Source organism: Cupressus sempervirens, chromosome 3, assembly GCF_028749045.1.
Source record: "Cupressus sempervirens isolate cs-2001-9-10 chromosome 3, ASM2874904v1, whole genome shotgun sequence".
NCBI lineage: Eukaryota > Viridiplantae > Streptophyta > Pinopsida > Cupressales > Cupressaceae > Cupressus > Cupressus sempervirens.
In genome coordinates this window covers 30,801,601-30,829,216 of record NC_143120.1, presented here as the reverse complement: position 1 = coordinate 30,829,216, position 27,616 = coordinate 30,801,601, and the positions used below count along the sequence as shown (strand labels likewise).

The 27,616-nt window shown below is 32.9% G+C and overlaps 1 protein-coding gene across 2 annotated transcripts; it reads right to left on the bottom strand.

Moving 5' to 3' along the window:
• Positions 1-23,805: 23,805 nt before the first annotated feature.
• Positions 23,806-27,413, bottom strand: LOC149564620 (adenosylhomocysteinase-like). Of its 2 annotated transcripts, none has more exons than XM_089818166.1 (4): positions 27,092-27,413; positions 25,325-25,759; positions 24,297-24,833; positions 23,806-24,174 (listed from the first exon to the last, which is right to left on the bottom strand). In XM_089818166.1, exons 1-4 carry the CDS (start codon positions 27,365-27,367, stop codon positions 23,965-23,967), a joined length of 1,458 nt encoding a protein of 485 aa, XP_089674292.1. In that variant the 5' UTR covers positions 27,368-27,413; the 3' UTR covers positions 23,806-23,964. The 2 variants fall into 2 exon arrangements, with proteins under 2 accessions (XP_089674292.1, XP_089674293.1); XM_089818167.1 differs by lacking the exon at positions 27,092-27,413 and adding an exon at positions 25,845-25,989.
• Between the last annotated feature and the right edge of the window lie 203 nt (positions 27,414-27,616).

Here is a 27,616-nt window from a genome sequence, read left to right as displayed (position 1 = left end):
GAGACAAAATTCCATGAATGAGAAAAGAGGAGTGTTGGAGAAGAAAGTGGAAAGAGGAAAAAGATAACTCCCACATTAAGTGTAGAGAAAACAAAAAAAACATAGATTTATTTAATTTTTTATTTTTTTTATTTCTTTTTTCATCAAAAAGAGATATTTAAGTGGGATTTTTATTTAATTAAAAGGGAGCAAGTTCTTTTAATTAAATATGAAATATTTAATTTAAAAAGAGGTTTTCTTCTAATTAAATGGAGACTTATTTTATTTAATTAAAAGGGAGATTTTCTTTTAATTAAATAAGACTTAGGAGAAAATGATCAACTTTAGAAAAATAAATAATCGAATTTGATCAAAGAAATTGATTTGAATTGATTTAATAAAATATTGCAAACCATTGATTTAGGAAATCTATAAATTGATCAATGGGCACCCATAGTCTAGGTGACCATTTTAGGGTGCATACAGTAGATAAATTAGTATTGTAAGTCTAAAATATGTTTTGACTAGGGATATTTGGGAGATCTAAACAAATATAAGGCACTAGAATTTGGAACTATATTACATTTAAGAGTGTCTTTTTCATTACAAATTGGAAGGAGGTCTATGTGTGAATATATGTTAGCAATCAATTCCCAATTGTTCAAAAATAGTGGAAGAAGGTAAGAGAAATTTTGGTCTTGTGAAGCCTACTACTAATCTATGGATTATTACAAAAGAAATGCAAATGGGATGGCAATAATGTAAGATTTTCCATTTGTTTAAACTAGGCACAAGTGAATCTACATCCTCATATTTCAATTTAATCATATTTTTAGGGTTTGAACCTTTGTAAATGACACTATTGCCTCTTACCATCATCCTCACCATTTTTGCTTAACTGATTGAAATGTAACCCTTTAGCGAATTTCCAATTTATTTCAAATTCTTTATAGCTTTTCCTTATTTTTTAAAAATTTAAACAATTGATATTAAAGTAGAATATACAAAGAAATTGACAATCACATTATATGAAAATTGAGATATTTCAAATAGGAAAGCACTCAAAGTTGTCCACTTCATCAACATCTAATATATCTAAGACAACCACAAATACTAATTCGATGATTGTATTGAGTATATTGTATAAAAAAAGGTCTTAGTTTGAATGAGGTAATTTTAACCTTAATAATAAAAATTACAATATATGTTTGGGTGTTTAATTTAGGAGCATCATTTCATGCTACCTTATTAAGAGTTTTTGACAAATTAAAAAAATAACAATATTAATAAATAAAAATTAGAAATGATAATCAATATAACATTTTTGACAAAACATATGTTTTACAAAAAATGAAAAATAGAAATAATTGATTTGTATAAGAGTTATATGTGTTTTTCTAGATTCCTAAAGGTGCGAAAATGAAAGTGAAAATTGGAGTGTTCACAAATGTGGAGAATAGAAAATTAGACATCTTGTATGTAGAAAAAAATTAACCTGAAGTGGGAGTTGTTCTGCAATAGCAGACGGTAGTAGAGCCTATCAAGAAGGTTAAACTTTGTTGTTATTATTGCAGAGGTTGATTTGGTGAAATCAAACTTAAATCCTGACCATGTCTTTTGAAGACCACATAATAAACCTTATTTTAATGGAAAAGGTTTGAATACTTTGGAAAAATTACTTTGGCATCAATAATTATTGAAGCAACATTTGGAAGATTAAAGAATTGACAAAAAAGAAAGAAGTGCATGTAACACAAAATGATGATAATAGTAAATACTTCTCTGTTAGACCCTACTCATTAGAAATTGTTTGTGCAACATAGACTATCTTGGGAGATGACTTCATAGATTTTGTATTAAGCATTTGATAATAAAGGAGAAGTTGAAGAGGTTTTCATCATCATTGATAAGCCAAAGGTGATTTTCTTTTACTAAATGTAAGCACATGGATTCTACTCTTAAGGAATTGAAGGAGTCTAGTGAGGCTATTAATGGTCAAATTACATTGTGCAATGTTGCAATTGTTGGCACAAATCCAACACAAATGCTTATGACTATAAACCTCATATTTTGTTTTGAATCTCTAATTCATGCAAACCCTCTTGAATTCCCCAATCTCATCGAATCAAAAAGAAACTAAAGTTCAGTTTCACGCATTTAAACATAAAGATCCCAAAAAGAGCCCTATTTTTTGTGGTAGAATGTCTTGTTGACACAAAAGTTTGCATCCTACCTGAGGAACTACTTCTCAGGTGACCTTGTGTAACATGGAAACAACCTCCAAGTTGTGGGACTTGAATAATGAGGTTGAGTCTCTAAAGAAGGCCAATTTCCTTACTATTAGTGTGCACCTAACTACTCTTTTAAGAGGAAAAGGGAGAAGGAATGCATGAAAGAAAAACTACCTAATCTAATCTAGAAGAGGTGATACACCAAATAGTATAGAGGTCTACTTCATTTCCAATGAATGCACTAGAACTCAACAGATTTCCCAAAATATACCATCATCTACACCTTTTAATCCCAATATCATAGATAAGCCAAAAGATAACATAGTTAGACAAGGAATATAATGGATTCACTTGATTAGATTAGTTATCAAGTATGAGCATAATCATATGATATTGTAATTGTCAAAATATATTTAGCAAGTGAGGTCACAAGAATATACACACACCTAGTTAGTAGAGAATGGATATAACAGAGAAAATATGTATTGAGCAAAGGTAAAATTACAGAGTAGCTTTGACAATTAGAAAAGAGAGAGCCCTTGAGAGGATGACAAAGCTTGCTTTTATAGTTCAAGCATAACTCATAGATTGCTTCACAACTTCATTCATGCATTTAAGATTGTTAGAGGGCAATTGGGCAAGATCAAGATGATATATTTGATCTAGTATGCCTTTAGAGGCATGAAAATTATTAAAATTTTACTAGAAGAACAACCTTGAGAAGACAGAAATGGTGCCATTAACACTCTGACTGGGTAGATGGATAACCACATGATGATTGTATGTTCCTTTTGTATTAAATAGGCATGGGAGGTAGTGAGAATAACCAGTAATCAATCAACTAGATCAGATTTTCCATTAAATAATTGTTATTCTTTTGTTATCAGTATGCCAAGTCAAAAATATCAGTAAGTCAACCATGTCCAACCTCTATGTGTACCCTTTCCTATAATTCTATTGGTCAAAGACCCTTTTCTTTTATGGCTTGGATAAGTGAAAAATATCTTTATGGTCAACTTAAGGTCCTACGATCCTACAATCATCAAATGTGGTCAAAACCCTCATATCATCTTCAGGCTAGAAGCTGACACTTATGATCTTATGATCACTACTATATCTCATAGTCAAAGGTTCCCTTTATAATCTCTACAATCTTATGATCGTGAACTTATCATGACATCGAGCCCTCATTTTACCCTTATTACGATCCTTCAATAGCAACATTGCCTTACCATCCTACGATCACAATGTATCTTATGGTCACATGCACTTTTCATCCTTCTTATAATCTTACAATCATCAATTTATACACTTTGGCATAGTATCAATGACTGGCATTCAAACCTCTCTAATTCTTCAATCTCCCTTGTGTTGTCACACCAGAGCTATCCCCTACCTTGTGATCTTACAACATCACAAATTTTGTAAGGTTGCAACTTTTAGAATCTGCTTCTATGATCTCATGACCAAACAAGAAACTAATAACATCAAAGACCCTATTATTTATCTTAGTGATCTTATAACAGAAGATCTATCATAAGATCGTAATGCTACTTGGTTTGATCTTTCAACTAAACTTATCGAATGAATAACCTTTCCTCTACTCGATGTATGTGTTCCACAAAACTACCACTCATAATGCTACACCAATAGGAGCTAGAGAGAATAGGCCCATCTAGACATGTGTTTGAAGCTTGCTTCCTCATTTTCTCTAAAGTTTGAGTAGTTCTATAAAGCAGGGAAGTGACGATCGTCGATACTCTTATATCTGATAGCTTGGAAACATGCAACTAACTTTATTCTCCATGTCAACACTTCGACCAATGACATAACATCAAACTGCCAATGTGCCCTGACATGTCTCTAAGCCATTCTGACAAGCTCAACTTTGCAGCCCATAAGGGAGATTCCATCATGAAATACATGTGTCACATCATCGTTGTGTTGCATGAATTAAATACCTTGCATCTTTACAAAGTGACAAAGTGACGGTCATAGATCTACCTTAGATCTGATGGTGGACAAAAAACCTCACTAATGATTGCATTGATTGAAGGGAAAGGGGTCCATGGTCCTATGTGGCACATTGTCACTTTGTCACATGAAATAAAGTTTGTGCTTTTCTGTAAAGCGACAAAGTGACAACTGTGGATTCTCTTTGATCTGACGGATAAGAAGATGTAGGCCCATAAAAAATTAAATCACGTAGCCACTTAGGAAAAAAAGGTATAAGACAGGTCTTAAAATGGTATTTTTGCATGCCCTAATATTTGAATACTCAAATAATTAAACTTTAACTAGGTTTAAATTCAAATCTTTCAATTTGGCGGGAAGGCAAAATAGCTAACCTGTCTCAAAAAGATTTTAGCTAATGAATCAAAGATTGTAAGATGTCCATAAATGGAACTTGTTAAGTATGATTTAAAAAATTTCAAGAAACTGCATTTCTTAGGTATGAAGTATTATTTTATATTTACAAATTGAGTTAATAGATTTTGAGAGTTTCATAAGGAATTGATTATAATAATGTAGACCAAGATTACAGTAATACTCATTGATAATCTTTTGTCATAAAGGGAATATGCAAATCAAGGGCACGAAGATCACAAGGTAATGGCATGACAATTCACAATTGTAGAGCAATCGAAAAGTAACAAAATGTAGAGAAAATGCAAGGCAATGACACGACAATGCAAACATAGATCTCCACACTCTTTTGATCTATACCCTTATTTGGAGCTCTTTGTGCGCAACTACAATTGATCAAATGGGAATGATTAATGTTGTGTTTTTTTTGTTTTTTTTTTTAAATAATCATGATGTCATCACAATTACAATGCAAACATTGGTATTGTGATGGTGTCAGGGACAATTACAAAAAAAAAAAAAAAAAAAAAAAACACCCCACAAATTGCACCACCGTCACAAATTACCATTACATTTCAATCCAAATATTGTAGTGGAGGGAGAGTTATATAGAAAAGAGATTTATTATCTCATAGGGAGAAATTCTTTTGGATTGTATGGTAACCAAGTTATATACTTAATGCACAGCAAGTGCCAAACCCATCCAACTATCCATACCTCCAAAGGTATACCAAGCAGTATTTTATGATCTTCTAATGCGACAGGTTGGGTGGCTTTCTCTTTGGATGGCTTCTATGTATGTTCGATGCCAGTGGCATAATAGAAGGTAAGATCATTCATGTTTGAGATGCTAGATACTTTGATTTTGTTGTGGGTACCAGGATGGAGCACTTCATGTACTTTGATCCATGATGGTAGATGTGCTAGGAGGGATTGTTCCCTTGTTCCTTTATGTAGCTAAAAATTGACCTAATGCAATGTATACAACAAGTGGGAGATTGTTGAGATAATCGGTGTTGCATACATTGCATAATATTGTTATATTGTATTATTTTATTTTATTATGTAATGTTGCACCTAGATGGACATGCAACATGTAAAGATTCCCATGGGATATACTTGATAAGTTGTATTGTAATATTGTAATAATATTTCATATAATTATTTAATATCAGGGAAAAGAATTAAATGTCCAATATTAAATGTGGGGTCAATGAATTAGGTAGCACATGGTTTATGTAATACCACTTGGTGGCTTTGTGAGATTTGCTACTATATAAGTAGCCACAAGGGTAGTTGTTGTATGAAAAAAGACAAAAAAGGAAAAAGGGAAGAGTCAAGTGGGAGAAGGCTTGATAGGTTAGCTGGAAGGGAGAATTTGTGAAGGTTGGAAGCATGGCATACGATGTGTGGATTCATGCTTGTTCACATGGATTGCTTGGTAGTGGCTATTTTTTTTAGGTCTTCCATGGTTGTATTGCAATGGTATTTTTGTTGAATAATACATGAAGATGGATGATTTTGGAGGCTGGGCTTTTTCCCTCAATGAGGGTTTCATAGGGTATATCTTGTGTCACAATTTTTGTGGGTATGTTGTCTATTCTCTTGTATGTGGATGTCAATTGCATATTTATTTCAGATCTTTTATGGGGTATGTGGAAACATTTATATTCTTTGTTGCAAGTTTTCTTACAAGTCGTATCAGAGATATGGTTGTGTTATTGTAACCGTAGATTAAATCCATGAGAATTCATGAGAGGATAAAAGAAAGGGAAAGATATATGGTTTTCATAGGTTGTTAATTGCATATCTAAGGGTTTTGGGTTTGCTATTATGATGAGATGTTGGTAGATTTTGGGCATGTGAAGCTGTTGGACAAATGGATTTTTTTAGATGGTTCATTTGAATGAGGGTTTTAGGGGGAGGTTGCATAAATGACCTTGTGGGTAAAAAAAAACCTCACCATTGGATCCAAGTCGATGTTTCCATAAATTTTGATATATAATATGCTCTAGTTTGGCCATGTTCAGAGGAAATGAAAAAGTTTTTTAGTTTCAGCCAATCATGGATGTCAAATTTAATACCATCAAAATTTTCATCACAAAAAAAAAAAAAAAAAACATTGTGGAAATGGTAAAAAGATTGTCTTAGTAAAACAACCATAACTTTCTCTCAAGATATTGCATTTTAGACTTCTTATAGGCATTGGAAAGCTAATTCAGTGCACTACAATTCAATGTAGTGCACAAATAAGGGCATAAGTTTGGCATACAGAGACAGATTTTGGACTTTGAGTAGTCAACCAGAAAAGATCTTAGAGAGCTCTACACATTGGTTCAAATTTGGTGCAGGTTTGGCATGGTTTATTTGGTGATATATTAATCTAAACAGTTTGTGGTATATATTGACTATGGTAGCATTGTGAGTTTATTTTGGAGATTTGAATTTGATGTCATTGTATACTTAGTTAATATTTCAGATTGGTCTCATGAAGATATGACTATCAATATTTTATTTGGATGTGTATGATGACTTGTTAGGTCTAAAAGTTGCTCAGTGTTGTAAGTGGCTACACTTACATGTTGCATTTATAGCTTGGTTATGGGTTGTCTTTTCCTATTGATATTTCATTATTAATGTATATTCAGATTGGTCGCTTGGATTTGGGTTTTCAATGCCCTAAGTCACATGATTTTCTAATTTTTCTACATGTAGAAGGGTTGAGATTTTGTTACCAAGTGTAGTCATGGTGGAGAATTGTGGTTGACTATTTGATGTTGATAGGTTGGACATATTGAAAGTCAGATACTCTGTTCATGGATGTGATCATGGTACCATGAATTTTGGCATGACATGATAGGATATATAGCTTGAGTACATAGTTTAGTGGTAGCTTATGAGAATGATGAGGTGACAATGTAGGATTAGTTCATAATTTGGTTTGTATCTTTTTGATTTGGAGATCTTGTTTTCACTTGGTATTGACACTTTGGTTGTGTGTAATATAGACCTAGAGGATCTTCATGTAAGAGATGGATTTTATGATGCTATAGCTAACTTGGTACCATAGTTGAGTGAGGTTTTTTTTTCATTGATATATTTATTGAGTGTTTGCAGATGTTGGAGATTTATCTTAGATCATGTTGTTGGAGAAGCATCTTTAACATTTGCATGGTGTGCACTTGGTTATCTTCATGGTGTGTGAAGATGGTTAGATCTTGAGGAATCATGGGGTTCTTGGTTGTCTTCATGGTGTTTGGAGATGGTTCTTCATGCTATGTGGAGACGGTTTTCTTCATGGTGTGTGTAGATGATTGCATCTTGAAGACTAGTGGGGTTCTTGATAAAGTCACGGTTTATGCTTTCATTTGACATGTTATCCTTGGTGTGAGGATGGTTTCTTTTTAATGTCATTATATCCTCTTGATACGCATTTGGGTAAAAGCACAAACCTGTGTCACCTTTTATAAAGAAATGAGATATCAAAATGCGACAGTTCAACATTAATGACAAAAAAATGGTATTTGTTTTTAGAATTTGAAGATGATGTAAACTGATGAAATGTGTAGAATTGGATGAATTTTATGCCTATAATTTTTATAATTTTTTTGAGTAAGAATTTATTCATTTTGTTTTATTTTGAAGTCCCTTTTTAACTGTAAAAAATATACAGTGTAGTTCCTGTCAAACAAGTATATGCAAATCATCTTTTTTTGTTCTAATTTGAAAATATCTTATAGATGATATGTATTGCTAGGGAATGAAAAAACAAATAGTTATTTTTGATGTATATTTTCTTTGTTATAAGTACTCAAGCTTGACCTTATTAGAATCCAATGGTTTTTCCTTCCCATCAATATTTCCCTAACAAACCTACACCTTCTTGAAACAAAATTATATATTCATGAAGAGGACTCTCTCCTCTAGAGATAAATGTAATTTTTAAATTTTTTTGATGTGATTTACTATTTTTTTTTCTTTTTTGAGAGAGCATCTTTTGAAATGTTGAAATATCAAGCTATAATATTTTGAGATTATAACATATTATAACTAAACAAAACACTCAAAAATTTATATAATGATGATATTGAATTTGAGATCTATAAAAGGGTTTTTTTTTTTTTGAATAAAATTGAATTTTGATAGAGAAATGAGATTTGACCAAAATAGGTTTTGGCATCCTAAATGGTGATATAGATCTATGTTTTTACCAATTTAGAGATTGACATGTTATAGTATGTTCATATGGAGCATGTTATGTCTTTGGTTGAGATGGTTAGATCATGTTGTCATGCTTATGTTCCTTGGGCTATGGCTGGAACTTTGATAATGATCTTGGTTTAGTTTCTTGGTATTGAGTACATTGATCATAAGTTGGATACTTCATGATATTGCTATGCTGCATTTGGATTTGACATGGATTATTGGTTACAGGTGCTCATGGATACTTAGAGATGGTGGTGATGTTGATTTCTCTTGGATTAGATAATTATTTGTTGGGAAAATTATTTTGTTTCAACAAGAATTCTAAGGGGCATTCACCTAATATGGACTCGAGAGGAGTTTTTTCTTAGATGAGTCTTGGTTAGAGACCTGGATATCTTGATAAGAATTCTTATTCCCCACTCTTGGTCTACTTGGCAATTTTATCCTTGAGAAGTATAGCCCATTGTTTCTCTTAGGTACATTATGTTTATACTTTTCTTTCATGGATATGGATCTTGAGTTATAGTACATGAGTTATTTTTGGAGGGTTCATTTGAGAGATGGTTTAACATTAGTTATCTCTATTTTCATATGTAGTTATGCTGGTTGAGTTTGGGAGATGGTTTTATATTGGGCATATTCCTTGGATTAGGAATCATTTATGAGTTTGATCTTCCTGTGAGAGGCTTACATCCATGATTAGTTATATGGTATTGTTTGAGTGTTGTTGTGGTTTTTTGGTTGGGGTTTTATGGAGGAGATCATACTTGCATAGTTCATATCTAGAGGTGTGTGTAGAAGAACATGATACGGGTTATGATTTGCATGGTTTCTCTTTGGTCTTGGTTATCTTCTTGGATGTTCAATTTTACCTACATTGGATTTGAGATTGGTTAGAGATTGTGATCACTTGTTTGTGCTCATGTATGTCATATGAGAGATGACATGGTTACTCCTTTATCTCTTTCCTCTATTGGTTATGGCGAGATTGGGAGACTATTGAATACTTTTTGTGAGAGTTATTATAGCAGGTTATTGGTTTATGTCTTGTGAATGTCCTTGAGACTACATGGATTCACTTCTTTTGAGATGTTGTGAGTGGATTGGTTATAGATTTGATCTTATCTTTTGCAGTGGGAGCTTCTTGGTATATATGTGGTAGGTATTTCTCTTAAGACTTGTGATTGTAGGTTACAGATTGGATATGTTGATGATGTGAGATTCACTTGGTATATCTTTGGAGGTATGGATAGTTGGATAGGTTTGGCACTTGTTGTGCTTACTATTTTAGATATGGATATTTTGACAACTACAGATGCATGTGATTACATTTGGATAAGGTTTTTGTGTTTGTAATTTCAGTTGGTACAAGATTTTATGAATTTCTAATGCAACAGGTTGGGTGGTTTTCTCTTTGGATGGCATCTATGTATGTTCGGTGGCAGTGGCATAATAGGAGGTGAGATCATTCATTTTTTGAGATGTTGGATTCTTTGATTTTGTTTTAGGTACCAAGATGGAGCACTTCATGTACTTTGATCCATGATGGTAGATGTGCTAGGAGGAATTTTTCCCTTGTCCATTTACGTGGCTACAGATTGACCCTATGCAATGGATACAACAAGTGGGAGATTGTTGAGATAATGGGTGTTGTCTATATTGCATAATATTGTTATATTATATTATTTTATTTTATTATGTAATGTTGCACCTAGATGGACGTGCAACATGTAAAGATTTCCATGAGATACTTGATGAGTTGTATTGTACATTGTGATAATATTTCATGTAATTATTTAATATTCGAAAAAAGAATGAAATGTCCAATATTAATTATGGGGTGAATGGGTTAGGTAGCACATGGTTCATTTGATACCACTTGGTGGTTTTGTAGGACTTGCTACTATATAAGTAGCCACAAGGGTAGTTGTTGTATAAAAAAAAGACAAAAAAGGAAAAATGCAAGAGTCAAATAGGACAAGGCTTGATAGGTTTGCAAAGGAAGCATTTGTGAAGATTGGAAGCATGACATGGGATGCGTGGATTCATGCTTGTTCACATGGATTTCTTGGTAGTGGCTATGTTTCTTGAAGGCCTCCATGGTTGTATTGCAATTGTATTTTTGTTGAGTAATACATGAAGATGGATGCTTTTGGACACTAGGTTTTTTTTACCTCAATGAGGGTTTCTTGAGGTATATATTGTGTCACAATTTTTTTTGTTATGTTGTATATTCTCTTGTATTTGGATTTCAATTTCATGTTTTTTCAGATCTATTATAGGTATGTAGAAATTATTATATTCTTTGTTGCAAGTTTCCTTACACTATAAAAATATGTTATCATTTAATGGGTCAAAAGGGGTCATAGGATACCATATGACCCCTTTTGACCCATTCAAATACATAATGTATATCGCTAGGGGTCCTAAGAGGTCTAAGAACATATGTTATCATATAATGGATTGAAATAAGTTATAAGGTACTCCATGAGCCCTTTTGAATAGTATTTTTCAACACCACCCCAATTGTATTTTTCAATACAACCCTTGACTTCGAGTGTTTTATAACACTTATCGATTTGGTCTTACTCAATTTCATCATTTCTTGCTTGCAAGCATTTGATCCTTATCCTCGAAACTCAATATCAGTTAAAAAACTTAAATTTTTAAACATAAATACTTAATGCTTGACTTATGTCGTGATCTTTTTTTTGTGTGCTATCTGTTATTAATTTTTGTTGAGTGTCCTTGTCTGATAAGTCACTCTAGGATGCATAGCTAGAGGACTTGGGGCATGGGGCATTTTTTTATTTGTTTTCTACTTGTGGGTGTGGTCTTGAAACTCTAGAGTGTCTCTTGTTGTCCCCTTGAAACACTTAGGAGATTCGAGGCATCATCCTTGACTATTTTTGCACAATTGTTCTTATGGTCATCCTAGGATCTATGCCTGGATGCGAGCATGGTTTTGCTACATTACATTGGGTAAGCTAATATCGAAGTCATCTTGACCTTTATGTCTTTGATACTTATGTTATAATGTTTCCACATTCCAATCTGATATAAATTACATTCATATCTTCATAGTTGCATTTGTGAGTAGTGATGATTGTGCGATTTTCTCATGTCCATTAATAATGGCCCAATGATGAAAATAAGTTCTTTTACATTCTCTAATGAATGATGAACACACAATCCTATGTTACAATTACTCTATTGCAAGTAGACCATTGCATTTTCATGTAGCTTGCATTATTAGACTTCATGTTAGTATACATTTTTAGGCTGCATTATTAGTTTGAGAGGGTTTTCCCTTCATCTTTCTTATGGATTTTTAATCAACTATGGTCATGCTTTGATCTTCATTTCCTTATCTTCTTTCATGATCTCAATCGAAATTTCTATCTTAAATAGTTGATTAATTTTGGAGCATTATCTTTCTTAGAAAAAATTTCTTTTCTTCTTTATATTTTTGTTCATCTCTTCCAAACTTCTATCTTCCATTTTATTTTACCCCACTTCTTTTCTTCTAATTCACCTTTGGGGCATAATATTTCATGCTTGATGATCTACCTTGGTTCTGTGATTCTTATATCTTTCATCTTACATCAAGAACTTTATCTTTTTTTCGATTTGATCAATTAATCAAATTGTTGTTTCTTCTCTATCTCATGTCAATTTCGATCACGAGGGGGCAGTATTTATCACCTTCAATCCTTGATTAAGCTTTATCAATTTTATCCTCAACTTTTTAAAGTCAAAATTTATTTTTATTCTTTGTCCTGATGTGTTCTCGAATTGACCACACATCTGGGTTGTTTTGTGATCCCAAATCGATCTCACACTTCAATTTCTTTCTTTGACTACATGTGTTCCCAAATTGATCACAAATTAGTCAAAGAGGGGCAAATGTATGCACCCTAAAATGGTCACTTAGACTATGGGCCCCCATTGATCAATTTATAAATTTCCTAAATCAATGGCTTGCAATATTTTATTAAATCAATTCAAATCAATTTCCTTGATCAAATTCGATTGTTTATTTTTCTAAGGTTGATCATTTTATTTTAAATCGTATTTAATTAAAAGAAAATCTCCCTTTTAATTAAATAAAATAAGTACCCATTTAATTAAAAGAAAACCTCTCTTTTAATTAAATAATTCATCCACATTTAATTAATTAAGAGAAAAACTCCTCTTTTAATTTAATTAAATATTTCCTATTTAATTAAAAGAACTTTCTCCTTTTTAATTAAATAAAAATTCCACTTAAATATCTCTTTTTGATGAAAAAGGAAATAAAAAAAATAAAAAATTAAATAAATCTTTTTTTCTTTCTCTACACTTAATGTGGGAGTTATCTTATTCCTCTTTCCACTTTCTTCTCCAACACTCCTCTTTTCTCATTGGTGGAATTTTGTCTCACATGAATCAAACTCTATTATCCCATATTGGTTGTGAGAAGCCTCTCCCCTGCATATTTTCCTTTATAAGGGAAAGCCCTCTCCTCATTTTGGACATCCACGATTGATATTCATTATTATGCTATTGTTATGATGTAGGTTTGGACATCCATTATTATGCTATTGTTATGCTACAGGTTTGGAGAGCAATTTTTGAAGGAGTTTGAATACTAAAGCTTTTTGTGGAGAACTTTTATCTTCTTGTCTTCTTCTGCCATGCATCTATGACTTCCATCATCATGATCCATCCTTGCATTTGCATAGCAGATTCAATCCATATTTGTTTGCATATATTAATATTGCATTGTTATTTCCTTTCATAGATTAGGTTTCTTTTCTTGCATTGCTTTGCATTGTCAACATTTAGATTAGTTTGCATTTTCATTTGCATGCATTTTGGATCCTTGAATCTCTCATTTCATGGTGTATTTGCATGGGCAAAAATTAGGTCAAACTAAGGGCTTCCATTACAAACCCTTGCACTCCATGAATAGAGAGCTATGAGCTACCACTCAAGACATCATTCTTAAGAAATCTTGGATATAATGACTCATAGAAGTGTGCCCACATTTTAGGCATACATCTACAATAGATAAATTTTGAAGCATTAAAGCTTCTTTATCTCTTTTCAAAATTTCCATGTTTACTAGGCCTCATGTTGGCTCCTGATTTGACAAAATTTTAGTAACCCTTTGAGATGTGTGAAAAACCTAGGGATTATCTATAGACCATGGTAAGTACTCTCCCAACATATCATTAGGACCAACTGATAAGACATTTAGTTTTCTTCCCTTTAAATTCTACAAGATTCAGACGACTATATCAAAAAAAATATTTTCACTTCCCTATCCAACAATATTAAATATATATTCCATTATAGCACACAATAGCCTATAATTCTTCTAATTTAGATACAAAAAAATAAATATATGATAGCTAATTCTCAAGATCCTAAAACTCTCCAAACCAAGTGTAGGATAACTTTTTTACATCTACAACAAAAATTGAAATAATAAAGATTTTGATTCAATGAATTTTTATAGTATGTAGTCTTTAATGACTTTCTCAACTTCAATACATAACCAATGTTTTATCCATCGGGTTATCTACTCATAAAATTTGACATCATCACTTCGGATCTATTTCTTTACTTTATGAAGAAAAATCAATACTCAATCTCAGATCTCATTCTTATCACAATCTCCCTATGAAAACTTTTAATTCCCTCATATCACATTAATAATTTAATCATTAAATTAAATTAGCAAAAAATATATGAAATGAAAAATAATTTGAAATGAATTACAACTGGAATTCAATACACTTTGTCATTGAATCAAAGAAAATTAAAAACATGGGAAGAGACAAGATCCAAATTGGGAAACTCAAAATACTTCTCCATTTGTATTAATTAACTTGAAAAATATTTTTGAAGTATTATATCTTACGAAGTAGGATAACTCAAGACAGGCTTAACATACTATAATTCTATTCTCCTTTCATGTGAACAATATCTTAAAAATAACACTACACAATATTGGATTGACTCAGAACATGAAAATAACATTTCTTTCAAAATTTAGACCTCTAATCCCAGTCTTGGAAATCCTTTAATAAACAAGGATTACAAGCTACTGCAGACATGGGAGAGAAAGGACACGTGTCACATTTTTATTTGAAAATCTTTTTTTTATATAAATAATACAAAATAGTAAGAGACAATATTGGAGATAGTTCCAAAAATGAATAGCTGGCAGCATTTGTATTCAAAATTAGTTCTCTTTTTGTGATGTAGGTGTATCCATAGTGGTTGAAATACAAAAGTAAGATACCCTATTTTGATGATTGTCCTCCTTATATTGGTTCTTCATGGTTTGTTCCATCTCTATTCAATCACTTATATCTTTGTTAGGCAAGGCCTTGATATCTGCTACAACCTCCCAAATGGTGATACCAGTGTCTATGTTCGAACATGTAGCATCCCTAAATATATTCAATTTATTCAAACTCTTCACCCACCCAACATCTATTATGGCTTTTTCATCAGCAACCATGTTATTCATATCCATTTCTATTTTATACAATGTATCAATAATCTAATAGAAAATTGACACATCTACATCACCACTATAGTTAGCTACGATTTTTTTTCATTATTTAAAATATCCTCAAAAGATGTGACCCATTCCTATAATTCCTTCATATCTCCTTCACTATTACCGATGGGAAGTATTAAGCCTTATGTGCCATTTGCAATAGTTTTCATTTTTTTCTGGATCAATTGTGTCTTACTAGTAAAAAATCCATCTAGATCCTTGACCCTGCCAATTCTCCTAGTGGGAATAATAATTTCCTTTGGCAACTCCTTTTTCTGGGTCATGATTGGAATCAATTGATCAAAAAATTGACTATATGGGCCCCACTACTTATACAAAGGAGATATTAATGTAGGTGCCTTAGAACATTGGTGCCATGCACTTTGTAGAGAAATACAAATACTATGAACATTTTGGGAAACATTCTTCAACACATTTATTATGTGGCACAAAATACCTTTCTCGGTATTTATTTCTACCTCTATATCTGAATCAATATCCATACTTGATTGTTGATCTACCATCACAATAGGAGTTAATTCCTCTCGTTGTGTTTGGATTACTTTATAGCTCACCTCTGCAATAGGCCTAGCATAACTTTTCAAAGTCCTTTCTTATGTTTCTAATTCAGTGATCTCCTACTCCATTGCATAAGTCTTTTTCATTATTTTTTTCTTGTGGAGATATAATTCCTGAATGTTTGAGGAAGACAATCCTCAATTTGTTCCATTTTATCTTTTCTTAATGTTGTTACAACACTCAACAAACTTGAAACTTCACCCCCAGATGTAGACTGCACACTCCAAAAAATCATACTCCCTTAAGGAGTATCTTTTACCTCCATTAGCTTTGGTTTGTTAGATTTAGGAGCTATACTCCATACAACCATAGTTTAAGCATCTATATTATAGCCAAATCCTCTTTGTAACCCTTATGGGCCAAAACATTCAAAAGAAATTTACTTTTCTTCTTTCCTAATATGATCTAACATGAAGGAAGAACTTAAATCCCATCTAGGGAGGAATAGCATTCCACTTCTCCTTACCAATTCCCTAGCCTCCTCCATAGCAAGTGTCTCACTATTGAGATCATAGGCCAAAAATTGTTCTACTAGTTCAAAAACTCTTTCATCTAAGTCCCCAGGATGAAGATTCAAAGTCAATTCATTTTGTTTCAATTTAAACAAAAAAATGTTAAACTCATCACTTTTTACAAAATCACCATCTTGTAAAAATGCATTATCTTAGATGATTTTGTCATCCAACATTTTGGTAGCTATTTCTAGCTCCCTAGAAGCCTTGTCACTTTCAATAGCTTGATCTATCAAAACACTCTTCCTTAAGTTAGCAAAGTATTGACTTCTTCCGGACAATATTTGTAAAGCTTTCTCTCTGGCCTTCCAAGGAATCTCAATTATTTTTTTCTTTTTTCTATCCCCTTGTGCCCATGCTCATGTTTCAGGTTGTTCCTCCTCATTTTCCACTTCAAGGAAAACATCAAGCTTGGGGGACAAAGGGTTCACTCTCTCTTCCTCTTGTTCTTACACTTTCTTAGGCATTTGGGCCATGATTTCTTGATAATTTTTAATACTTTTATTAAATCTATCTAAATACCTAGCATCATGATAGAACCCTAGAAATGACAGGTTGTTTCTTCTCATTTCCTCCTTAACCCTCATAATATCCCTGTATTTTAAGGTCATGTCTCTACAGCGGCCTTCAAATAGGAAATTTCTAATTACACACTCTTCCCATAATTGTTTACTTGCAGGGGGAAGATTATACTCCCTCATTTGCCTCAATATCATCCTTACTACATCTTCATGATTATATGCCCTAGAAACTAAATGAGGGAATTTGAAATGCCTAATGAATTTATCAATCTCATCAATTGCATCCTTTCCAATATAAAAATTCCCAACCTTAAAGTTTATGCACAAAAATTTCCCCCTTCCTCATGTTGGCCATAAATGCTCTTTGTTCATAAGAATCAATTGGCAAAAGAATTCCATGATGCCTACCCTTTTAGGTACAAATCTGGGTAAAATATGGGGTAGTTGTAGACACCCATCAACCCTCATGATGGTAAAATTTTCAAAAAAAAATATATCCCCCCAATTCTATTCCAATTTATCATCATCGTCATAAAATAAAGTACACCTAAGTAATTTTCTTATTATTCTTGGCACTCTCTCTAAATTACCTTCTATGATGTTCATGATTGGCAACACAAAACCATTATAAAATGAGATAGAATTTTCCTAAGGGTAGAATCTATTCCATATCATGGTCCATTGTTGTACATGAAGGGCTTCTCCATACTCCTGAGTCTACTCAATAAATTTTGAATTGATGTGACTGATATTCTTGTATAAAATCAAGTGCATAAGAATTGACTAATGGTAAAATTTAAAAATTTTAGTTTCTCCTCCCAGTGTATCCATAATCTCATTTTGCAATATTGTGATTATGCATCTAACATAATTATAACCCACATTAGTATAAAAATCCTAAATATTTATGGACATTGCATACATAACACCAGTGGCATTCATGGTTCCATCTACTCCTAGCACCTTGTTGAAAACAAATATTGTCTTATGAAAATAGCCATAAAAATACTCAAGAGGCATGAGTTTATCGACCTTTTTTGGTATTTCTCTAATATGCTTCTTTCTTATAGGAATATGTTGTATGATAACCTTACTAGTGAAGAAACTTTTTTGTGACTTGAATGTTCCCCCAAATTTCTCCAAATCAATTTCTATGCCCATATGTCCTTCAAGACCAAATGCTTATATATATGACTCTCTATCTAGAGTACACAACACACCTCTCCCATCTATGAAATGATTGGGTAGCAGCATTACAAGCCTTAATTAAAGCCTTCACCAGATCTACATAAATAAAAACCTCTAGAACAATCAACTTACCCAAGTTCCTATACCATGGGTTAGAGGTTGGAGGGTTCTCCAATCCATTTTCACTGGTATCAAGGATTGTGTCATCCCTACAAAAACTATATGTTTGACCTCTTATCTTGTGAGCATTTGACTAATATGCATATGAAGAGCTAGGAAAAAGTTTCACCCATTCTTTAGCAAAAGGACTTGGAGTTTTAGGTCTTATGTGAGCCAAACTCACTAAAATTTCTTCATCTTCCACTTGTTCAATCAATTCACCTTATTTCTCTACCATCTTGAACCAATGATCAACCCTGCTATTCTCACTAGAATCTTGTCTCTACAAATTCTCTCGACTTTTAAAAATTCTCTATAATGGTGGATTCTACAGGTTATTCAATAATACCTTTAAAGGCTAGAATAAATATTTATGGCATTAAAATCTGCAAGTACAAACTCAATTTTGAAATCCTAAAATTTACTCTACTGAAAGCTTTTGGCAGCATTATACAATTGGACACCTGTTTTATTTTTTTTAGCAATGGCGTTAAGTGATTGGTTGAACCCACCTACTCTTTCCTCATATGCTTGTTGAGATTTTTCAAATTGAAAGTTGTGATTCTACACTCAGTTGTTCTCATAGCCCTTGTCGTTACTTTACAAAAAAAAAATTTTATATCCCTTGGAAGCTTGTGAAGTCATGGTATTCTCTTTTTTATGTTTATCTCCACTTTGCAACCAAATTTTAAGAACAAAACTTAACTATTTCAATGTAGCACTAAGCTATAACCCTCAACATTTGAACTTGGTAGTGGCTTTGCAATAATTATCTTCAAACTGTGGATAGAGGTTCTAAAGACGTGCCCAAACTTTTCTTTCTATTACATGTCATCGCTACTCGATATCTTAACTATGCAGACCAACCTATAGTGTTGTGCTCACCCTTATATCATTAGATCACAACCTTTTCTTAGCATTATAAACTTATACCTATGATGTCGTGCTTAACACCTTTTCAACCTTCATTTTGAAATCACAATGGTTAAGGAGTTAAGCCAATTTAGACTGGAGATGTTATGATGGCCCCTTTTAATTTATTTATCATAACATCACAACTTGTAACTCTAACCATGAACCCTGATTGGTGATGTTGAACTTTAATGCATTTATCTCTCATCGCCACTTTGCAACACAAAATCTTATCCTTTCTTATAACACTACAAATACACACGGTTACCAAGATGAATGGCCCATATGAATCAACGAGAGTTATTTTCACCATTGATCTTCCATTCTGGTTCCCTATGATTTCTCCACATGGAAACATATAATTTACAATCATCCTTGCATGCACAACCTTTTGTCGTCACTTTATGACTTGAAACATTCCCATCTGGACAAATTGTAGAGAAGTAGCATTCATATTTCATTTATGGACCATCATAACTTCACAAGCTACAAGTTTATCATAGAACTAACAACAAAGATGTTGCGCTAGGCCACTAACCCATATGTTGTTACTTCACAACTTCTCAATTGCTTTCATTCTTAACCATGGAGAAATTATGATGTTAGAACAAAAGGGAAATATTGTAACATCACTACCCTTAGTGTATTTCTACGAAAACCATTGCAATAGTTTGGGTTATGTTGATTGCAAATTTGCAACCATAAAAATAGTTGTGTAGAAGAAACTAGAGATGTTATGACCAACTAGTTAATCATGACTTTGTAACATAAACTTGACAAGATTGAATATAAATCACAAAGTTACACACTCCTTTACATCACTAGATCGTAGCTATAAATCTTAAATCGTAATATGAGACTAGGGATGCTATGAACAAAAAGGATATCATGACCTCACAACCTAAAAAACATAAACCCTACATCTTGTGGGAAGTCGTGAATCCATAGAGGAAAAATATTAAGGCAGGGGTTGGGCTGACAAAACATTTTGAGGATTAATGCAAAATGTATAATAGACCTAGGGTTCCATACTTAGGACAAAAATATGTCAATGATAAAACCAAAACAAACCCTCTATAAGACAAAGAGGACTATTCTTGATACATTACTAGACTTTTAGCCTATAAAAAATAGGGCTAAGCCCTTAATGTTTGTGCAATTCCAAACAAATTTATCAATACTTTGTTTCTTAACACATGAACTTTCTGACACTTGAATATAACTATTCTACATGCTCTTTTCTCTACTTACCTTGTATAAATAAACTTCAATTATGCACTTGACACCTATTGTCTTCTAAGTGATGACTTATATTGGAGTACTTGGCGACCATAGACTTGTTATAGTTTCCAAAAAATTCAATAAATAATTGTTGCACATGTGTCAAACCTTGTTGAGTTGCTGGCAACACAAGTTTAGGTGTGAGTCAAAGAGTTCTAGTTTGAATCAAGTTCTTATTGTAGATTTGTTTGAGTTAGGTGTCCATAAGTTTCAGTTAGTTGTCAAGTTTGTGTGTGTGTGTTGTCAATCATGAAGTAATTTTTTGTCAATCTAATTAGTAGCCATTTAGGAATGTTGTTGTGTCAATTATTGTATAACAAGCTAGAAGTTCCTTCTTGAACTATTTTGTTTATGCTGTTCTATTTTTCCAATAAGACTTGTTCGAAAATGACTACTGCTTGGCTCATACATGAAATATATACAAGTCTTATTTCATTAATCAACCTTAAAAGAATGGCTTGGTTAGAGTGATGACCAACCAACCCTGATTAGTAAATTACTAATTGTTTGACACTAATAGACAACATGACTTGGGGATTAACAACTACACCTCCATAATTTGGTTGCATTCTCTCTCTAATGCAAATTTTATTTATTGTATTTATATTTTTTGTATTATTCCTTTACTTAATTTATTACACGATATTATTATATGTACTAATGTGGTCAAGACAAGGAGATTTTATTCCAAAGTAAAGTTCACCAATACAACTAAGAGAGGGTGGGGGGTGGGTGACTTCTTTGTATGACAACTATAAATTAAGTTCAACTTATTAAATTCAACATCAATAACCAACAATGTGAAGGATTCTAGGAGGTAGAACATATACAATAACACAATAGTTTGTTAAACTAATGAAACCCTTCATCAAAGGGAAAACCCTGATAGGGATTGAACCCACATTATGATGTACTATTATAAAAGTTCCCTGTGAAATATTGTGACTCTGTTAGGATCCAAATACAATACAATTAGTACATATAGTCCATCCTAGGAGACTTTGAATCCCATCAAAAGATTCTAGCACTGTTAAGAGCAACAACAAAGACAACAAAAGCCATTGTCCAAATTGCTTCAACGTTGTTATACAAAACATATCTTTAAGTTACCAAATCTAAGTAATGAACTAATTAAACCTACAACTTGATTTACAATACAGCTCCTTTGAAGTCCTCAAACTAATCTTAACACAACTCTCTTCTATATATGCTTTGATTAGTTTTGCATCCACTAACTACATCTACATCAATGCAACATAATGTGATACATATAACCAAGGAAAACATCTTTCCTTTATACCTTGTCCAAATAACTAATTGCATCAGCCTTTTCATCTTCTTCAATGTACCATTATTTACATAGGACCTCAATAAGATATTACAATAAAGTTCCACACGCTACATTACACTTTGCAAATTCCAAAATAGATCCCAACACAAGAGTTGACCTGATAGTGAACATATTACATGTTACACTTTAGTGACCTCTAGAAAATAATATCTAGCATCTGCTAACATGAAAATAGCATCACAAACATGTCTTCAACCATGATCTAAGTTTACTCCACTTAATTCTATTCCGTAAATCATATACAATTGAAATAACAACCTACTTCCTACACATTGGTCTACAACCAATCTTCACTAAATCAATAGTAACTCATCCAATTCTTCATACTAAAATGTGAAAACATAGATTCAACATCTAAACCTATTCCCAAACATGAATCTAAGCTCCCATAGCTTAAACTATCATATTCCAACTTCGTTGGCCAAACCAACCTTTGAAATGTACATAAAATCTATCAAATGTGAACTCAAATACATATATGTTGATGTCAATGACAAACTTTTCATGAGTGCAACACATAAGCATCCAATTCAATTGCCAACTAGTCAACAATCTCCCCCTTTGGCATTGATGGCAACATATGATGAAAAATACACTTTCCTCTACAAATTTCAAGGTGAGTACTCTCATTCATTTCAACTTTTAGTTTAAATATAATTACATATCTTGATTATGTTGGTTGTACACATCTAGCATCTAGATCTACATTACATATCTTACTTAGTCAATTAGTTCAATCTTGCATTCACATTTACACTTCATCACACATAGGAAATCGTCGTTCCTTGACTTACATCCTTAATACAATTTGAGTTTAGCATTGACATCCCTCTATCTCTTTGGGTCTCGCTAATCTAATTTGAATGATAAAGAGGATTAAGCTTGGAAATTTGTCTCCCCTTACATGACATTTCTATGTTAGGGAAAAGTGGAAGCCTAGATCCCATTTATATTAGATTGAAGGAATACATTTGTTATATATACTCTTAAATTAAATATCAATATATATTTACATGTTCTCTTTGATGGTGGTTTCTTCTACTAAGAGTTTCTCCACATGTGCATGTATTGTAATCTAGTTAACAATTATGATTTGTAGACTAAACTAAATTATTTAAGGCTATTTAGAGCCCTAAGATTCTATCTAGAACTTTAGATATAAAGGAGATATTTACTTTTTAACTAGAATTTTCTCAAAGAAGCTAAGTCTCTACTTGAGAAAAACTTATTGTTCCTTCTATTTTGATCATTGTCAACCTTGAAAATTTCTTCAATATTCAATTTTTTATTGCAAAAAAATGAAGAAATTTTACTTTCTTTCATTTAAAATTGTATCTAATATGACTATTAATTAATCTAAACAACATGATTTATTCTTATGAAAAATAACATTAAAATTTACATCATCACATTCATAATTACAATTACAATTCCATCCTTAAGTACTTTATAAAATCACACATATAGTTTGATAATTTAATGTATGGACAATTTTTTTTTTTGTTATAGTACAAAAATAAATATTCATAACAAAATATATTAATATAAGTTCTAGATCAAAAAAATTAAACCTGAAAACTTTAAACATTTTCGTTCTACGTTCTATTTCTTCACAAGCGTTTTTATTTTCATAATTCAAATCAAGTTTTCTATTCCTCATTAAACTATTTCAACTGAACAAATGCAGCTAACATTCTTTTACTTTTGAATGTCTGTTTCTTTGTTTGAAAAAACGATCCAAACCTTACAGTCTAAAGAAAGGACTGCACGAAAAGGGAATAAATACAACATTTACCATAATTGTTTCTTAAAAATATCTAAATCACATGATGAAATTAAAATCAACTAATAACCAATAATTTTTCATTTCCACTTCAATATTTCACCAGTTAAAATTAAAAAATATAGATACCTCACATCAAAACTCTAGATTCAGAAGATATTAAATCCTTCTACCATAAAGTAAGTGAAAAGTGAAACTGATGCTATTATTGCAAATATGCCTACAATGGGATAGATCTTGCATTTTATTGCACGAAAGAAAATAGTGAAGATGTTCCTAGATTGGCTATGAGCAAAAGAACTCTCTTACGAACCACATCATGAAAATATCACGGTTAACTCAGTATCTGTAGTGGAGAGGTTTGTAAGGACCCTCAATAGGAACATTAATGTATGCAGCCTGCTTTGGAGAAAGCTTTGTAAGTTTGGCTCCCAACTTGGACAAATGCAAAGCAGCCACCTTCTCATCTAAATGCTTGGGCAGCACATATACCTTCTTCTCATACTTTCCTGTGTTCCTCTCATTCCATAGCTCCAACTGTGCAATAACCTACAACACAAAATACAACGCACACATTCATGAATACAATACCTCAACTCCACATAGTACACACACAAGACAATTCAATGTTTTTTAGGACTAGTATTGCCATTTCCTTATCAATACCATACTTGATTTGTGAATGAGCAAGACATGACAAAACTAGGGTGGCCAGTGGCACAACCCAAGTTCATGAGACGCCCCTCTGCAAGGACAATGATACCAGTGTTTGTTTCAGGGAACACCCATCTGTCTGTCTGAGGCTTAATTGTCATCTTCTTAACACCAGGGTAGTTTACAAGCCCCTGCATATCAATCTCATTGTTAAAATGGCCAATGTTGCAAACAATGGCATTGTTCTTCATCGTCCTCATGTCCTCCACCATGATAATGTCCCTATTCCCTGTTGTTGTAACAAAGATATCAGCAGTGCTCACCACATCCTCTAGAGTGAGAACAGATATGCCTTCCATTAGGGCTTGCAGGGCACAAATTGGGTCAATCTCTGTTACAATGACTCTAGCTCCAGCAGCCTTTAAGGCTGCAGCACAACCCTTCCCAACATCTCCATATCCACACACAACAGCAACCTTGCCAGCAATCATCACATCAGTGCCTCTCATCAAACCATCTACAAGAGAGTGTCTACATCCATACAAGTTGTCAAACTGCAAAGTAAACAAGGTACAATCAGATTCATGGAAACCAACAACACAAATTAAATTTCATCCTATGAAAACAGAGGATAACAAAATGTCGTCCTTAAAATCATATCTATACTAGGAAAAACCTAAATTTTCTAGAGAGGAATTTTAGGTAGTCCACAAAAACCCTAGATTAGATGGAAGTTATATGAAGATTGTACTTTCCAAACTTCTACAATCCATGAATTATTGTTATTGTGCTTCTAAATCTAATTGTGTAAAAAAAATACACATCACTCTTTTCAATCATAATCCATTATTCAAACCATTCTCTCCCTCATCCTAGTGATGGATCATAGAGTTTGATTCAAAATGTTGATGTGAAATTCATTTTTACACAATCAGACCCAGATGCACAATAGCAATCACTCCTAAATGACAATTCCATTGATAAAAACCCACAATGCTAAAAAACTAAACCAAAACACAAAAACCACGTAGAAAAAAGTCCATACCTTACTCTTAGTAACAGAATCATTAACACCAATGGCAGGGAACAGTAGAGAACCAGTAGCTTGTATCTGGTACAGCCTTTGAACCCCTGTAGTGGTTTCCTCAGATACACCCACCAACCTATCCTTCATCTTATGAAACTTGAAGGGGTCTTCCATGAGACTATCCTTGATCAATCCCAAAATAATTTGAAACTCAGGATTGGAAGATGAAGAAAGATCGGGAATCTTGCCAGACTTGGCAAACTCTTCCTCAGCCTTGACACCCTCATGGATTAGCAATGTGACATCAGCTCCATCATCAACAATCAAATCTGGGCCACCAGAAGGACCCCAATCCAAAGCCTTCTCCACACACCACCAATATTCTTGGAGTGTCTCCCCCTTCCGTGCAAACACAGATGCACTTTCCCGAGCTATAGCTGCTGCAGCATGGTCCTGTAAGATGAATTATCAAACCATATCACAAAGAAAGGCCAACATAATTGAACAAAACGATTAAATCACAGGAACTTTACCCAACCTTCAAAGAATATCCCACATTCTTGTTGCAGTGAGTTCGAATGATTAGCATGGGCTACTTTGAAAGCCTTTCTAAGTAGAGATAGACTCAAAAGAGTAGAAATAGAGTCAAAAGAATAAAAGGACAAAGTAGAAAACATAACTTAAACTTAATTGGAATTAGAAATAAAATGTATATAATTTATTAAAAAAATTCATAATAGTTGAAAAATAGCAATCACAAATAAAATGTATATAATTTATTAAAAAAATTCATAATAGTTGAAAAATAGCAATCACAAAACTAAATCATTAGAGAAAATGGAGTGTGGATGAGTGAGAATTTAAAGAAAAATTTAAGTAAAAAATCTGGTCTAGTTTATGTGATGAAGCTGAGGTAACTGAGGTTTTAAAATTAAAAAAAATGTTCTATTGTTAACATGCTTTTGGTTTACTGAATTTTAAAGTTTTTGATAAGGAAAGGCAGCAAGAGGGTGCTGACCTGTGGTACAAACAACAGAGAACAAGTCCAAAAGGCCAACACTAGATAGAGTTAAACAACACTTTAACACTAGCGTCAAACATAAGAGTTACAATGGAGAATGACATAAGAACTACCCATCTATAACCCAACATATTCTAAAGTGTAGATCATCAAAAGCAAGTCCTCCATGATAATACAACATAAGAGATACCCAGCTATAATGACATAAATATGAGGGAGGGTCATTAATCTAAGTACACAAGGAAATAACAGTGGAGATACTAATGTATAATAGCATCACCTAAGATGAATAAATAGCTGGTTGCTTCTTTTCTTTGGTTATCTCATCTTAATAATGAATCACGAAGTATGATTCAGAATGCTCATGATTGAAAAAATATACATAATCAAATTCCGAAAGCATGCCAAGCTAAAATGAAGATTTGGATGTTAATAAGATCACCTAAAATACTGCTCATCAAATGCAAACCAAATTGAAATTGACACAAAAGATAGCCATCCTTGCTGATATCATCTAAGATAAAGTTAGGATCACCAAACACAATTAGTCTTACAAGAAAAGAACAATAGAGATAACAATCTACAATAACATCACCTAAAATGAATATATATGGATCAGTGCTCTTTTTTGAGTTATATTATCTTAATGACAGATTTGACAGATTATATAGTACCATTTGAAACACCAATACTGAATATACCAAGAATGGCATTAGTTCTCTCATCTTAATGATAACTTGAATGGCACAAGGGCCAAAGTATACCTGAGTAGAGAAAATATTGGAGGAGCACCATCTGACCTGAGCTCCGAGGGCAATTAGGGTTTCTATAAGAACTGCAGTCTGGATGGTCATATGAAGGCAGCCTGTGATTCTGGCTCCCTTCAATGGTTGCACATTACCATACTCAGCCCTGCAGGCCATGAGCCCAGGCATTTCCACTTGGGAAAGCTGAAGCTCCATACGACCAAAGTCAGCCAGTGACATGTCTTTAACCTTGTATTCCCTCCCCAACACCGTCTTCTCCACAACAAGGGCCATGGCGGTTGGGAGTGTAATTAAGAAGAATCACAGATACCCTCCACACAAAGAACTCAGATGAAACAATCTATTTATATATACAAAAATCCTGATGAAGTACTTGAGATGAAATCTAGTCCGTTGAATCATACCCTACTATGATGAACTCTCATTTATGGTGATAGTACATCCCTAATAGACATTGAGGTGACCTTTCTGTTGGGGTTCCCAGCTTTGTGGGACTCACAATTCAATTATCAAACATGTGGA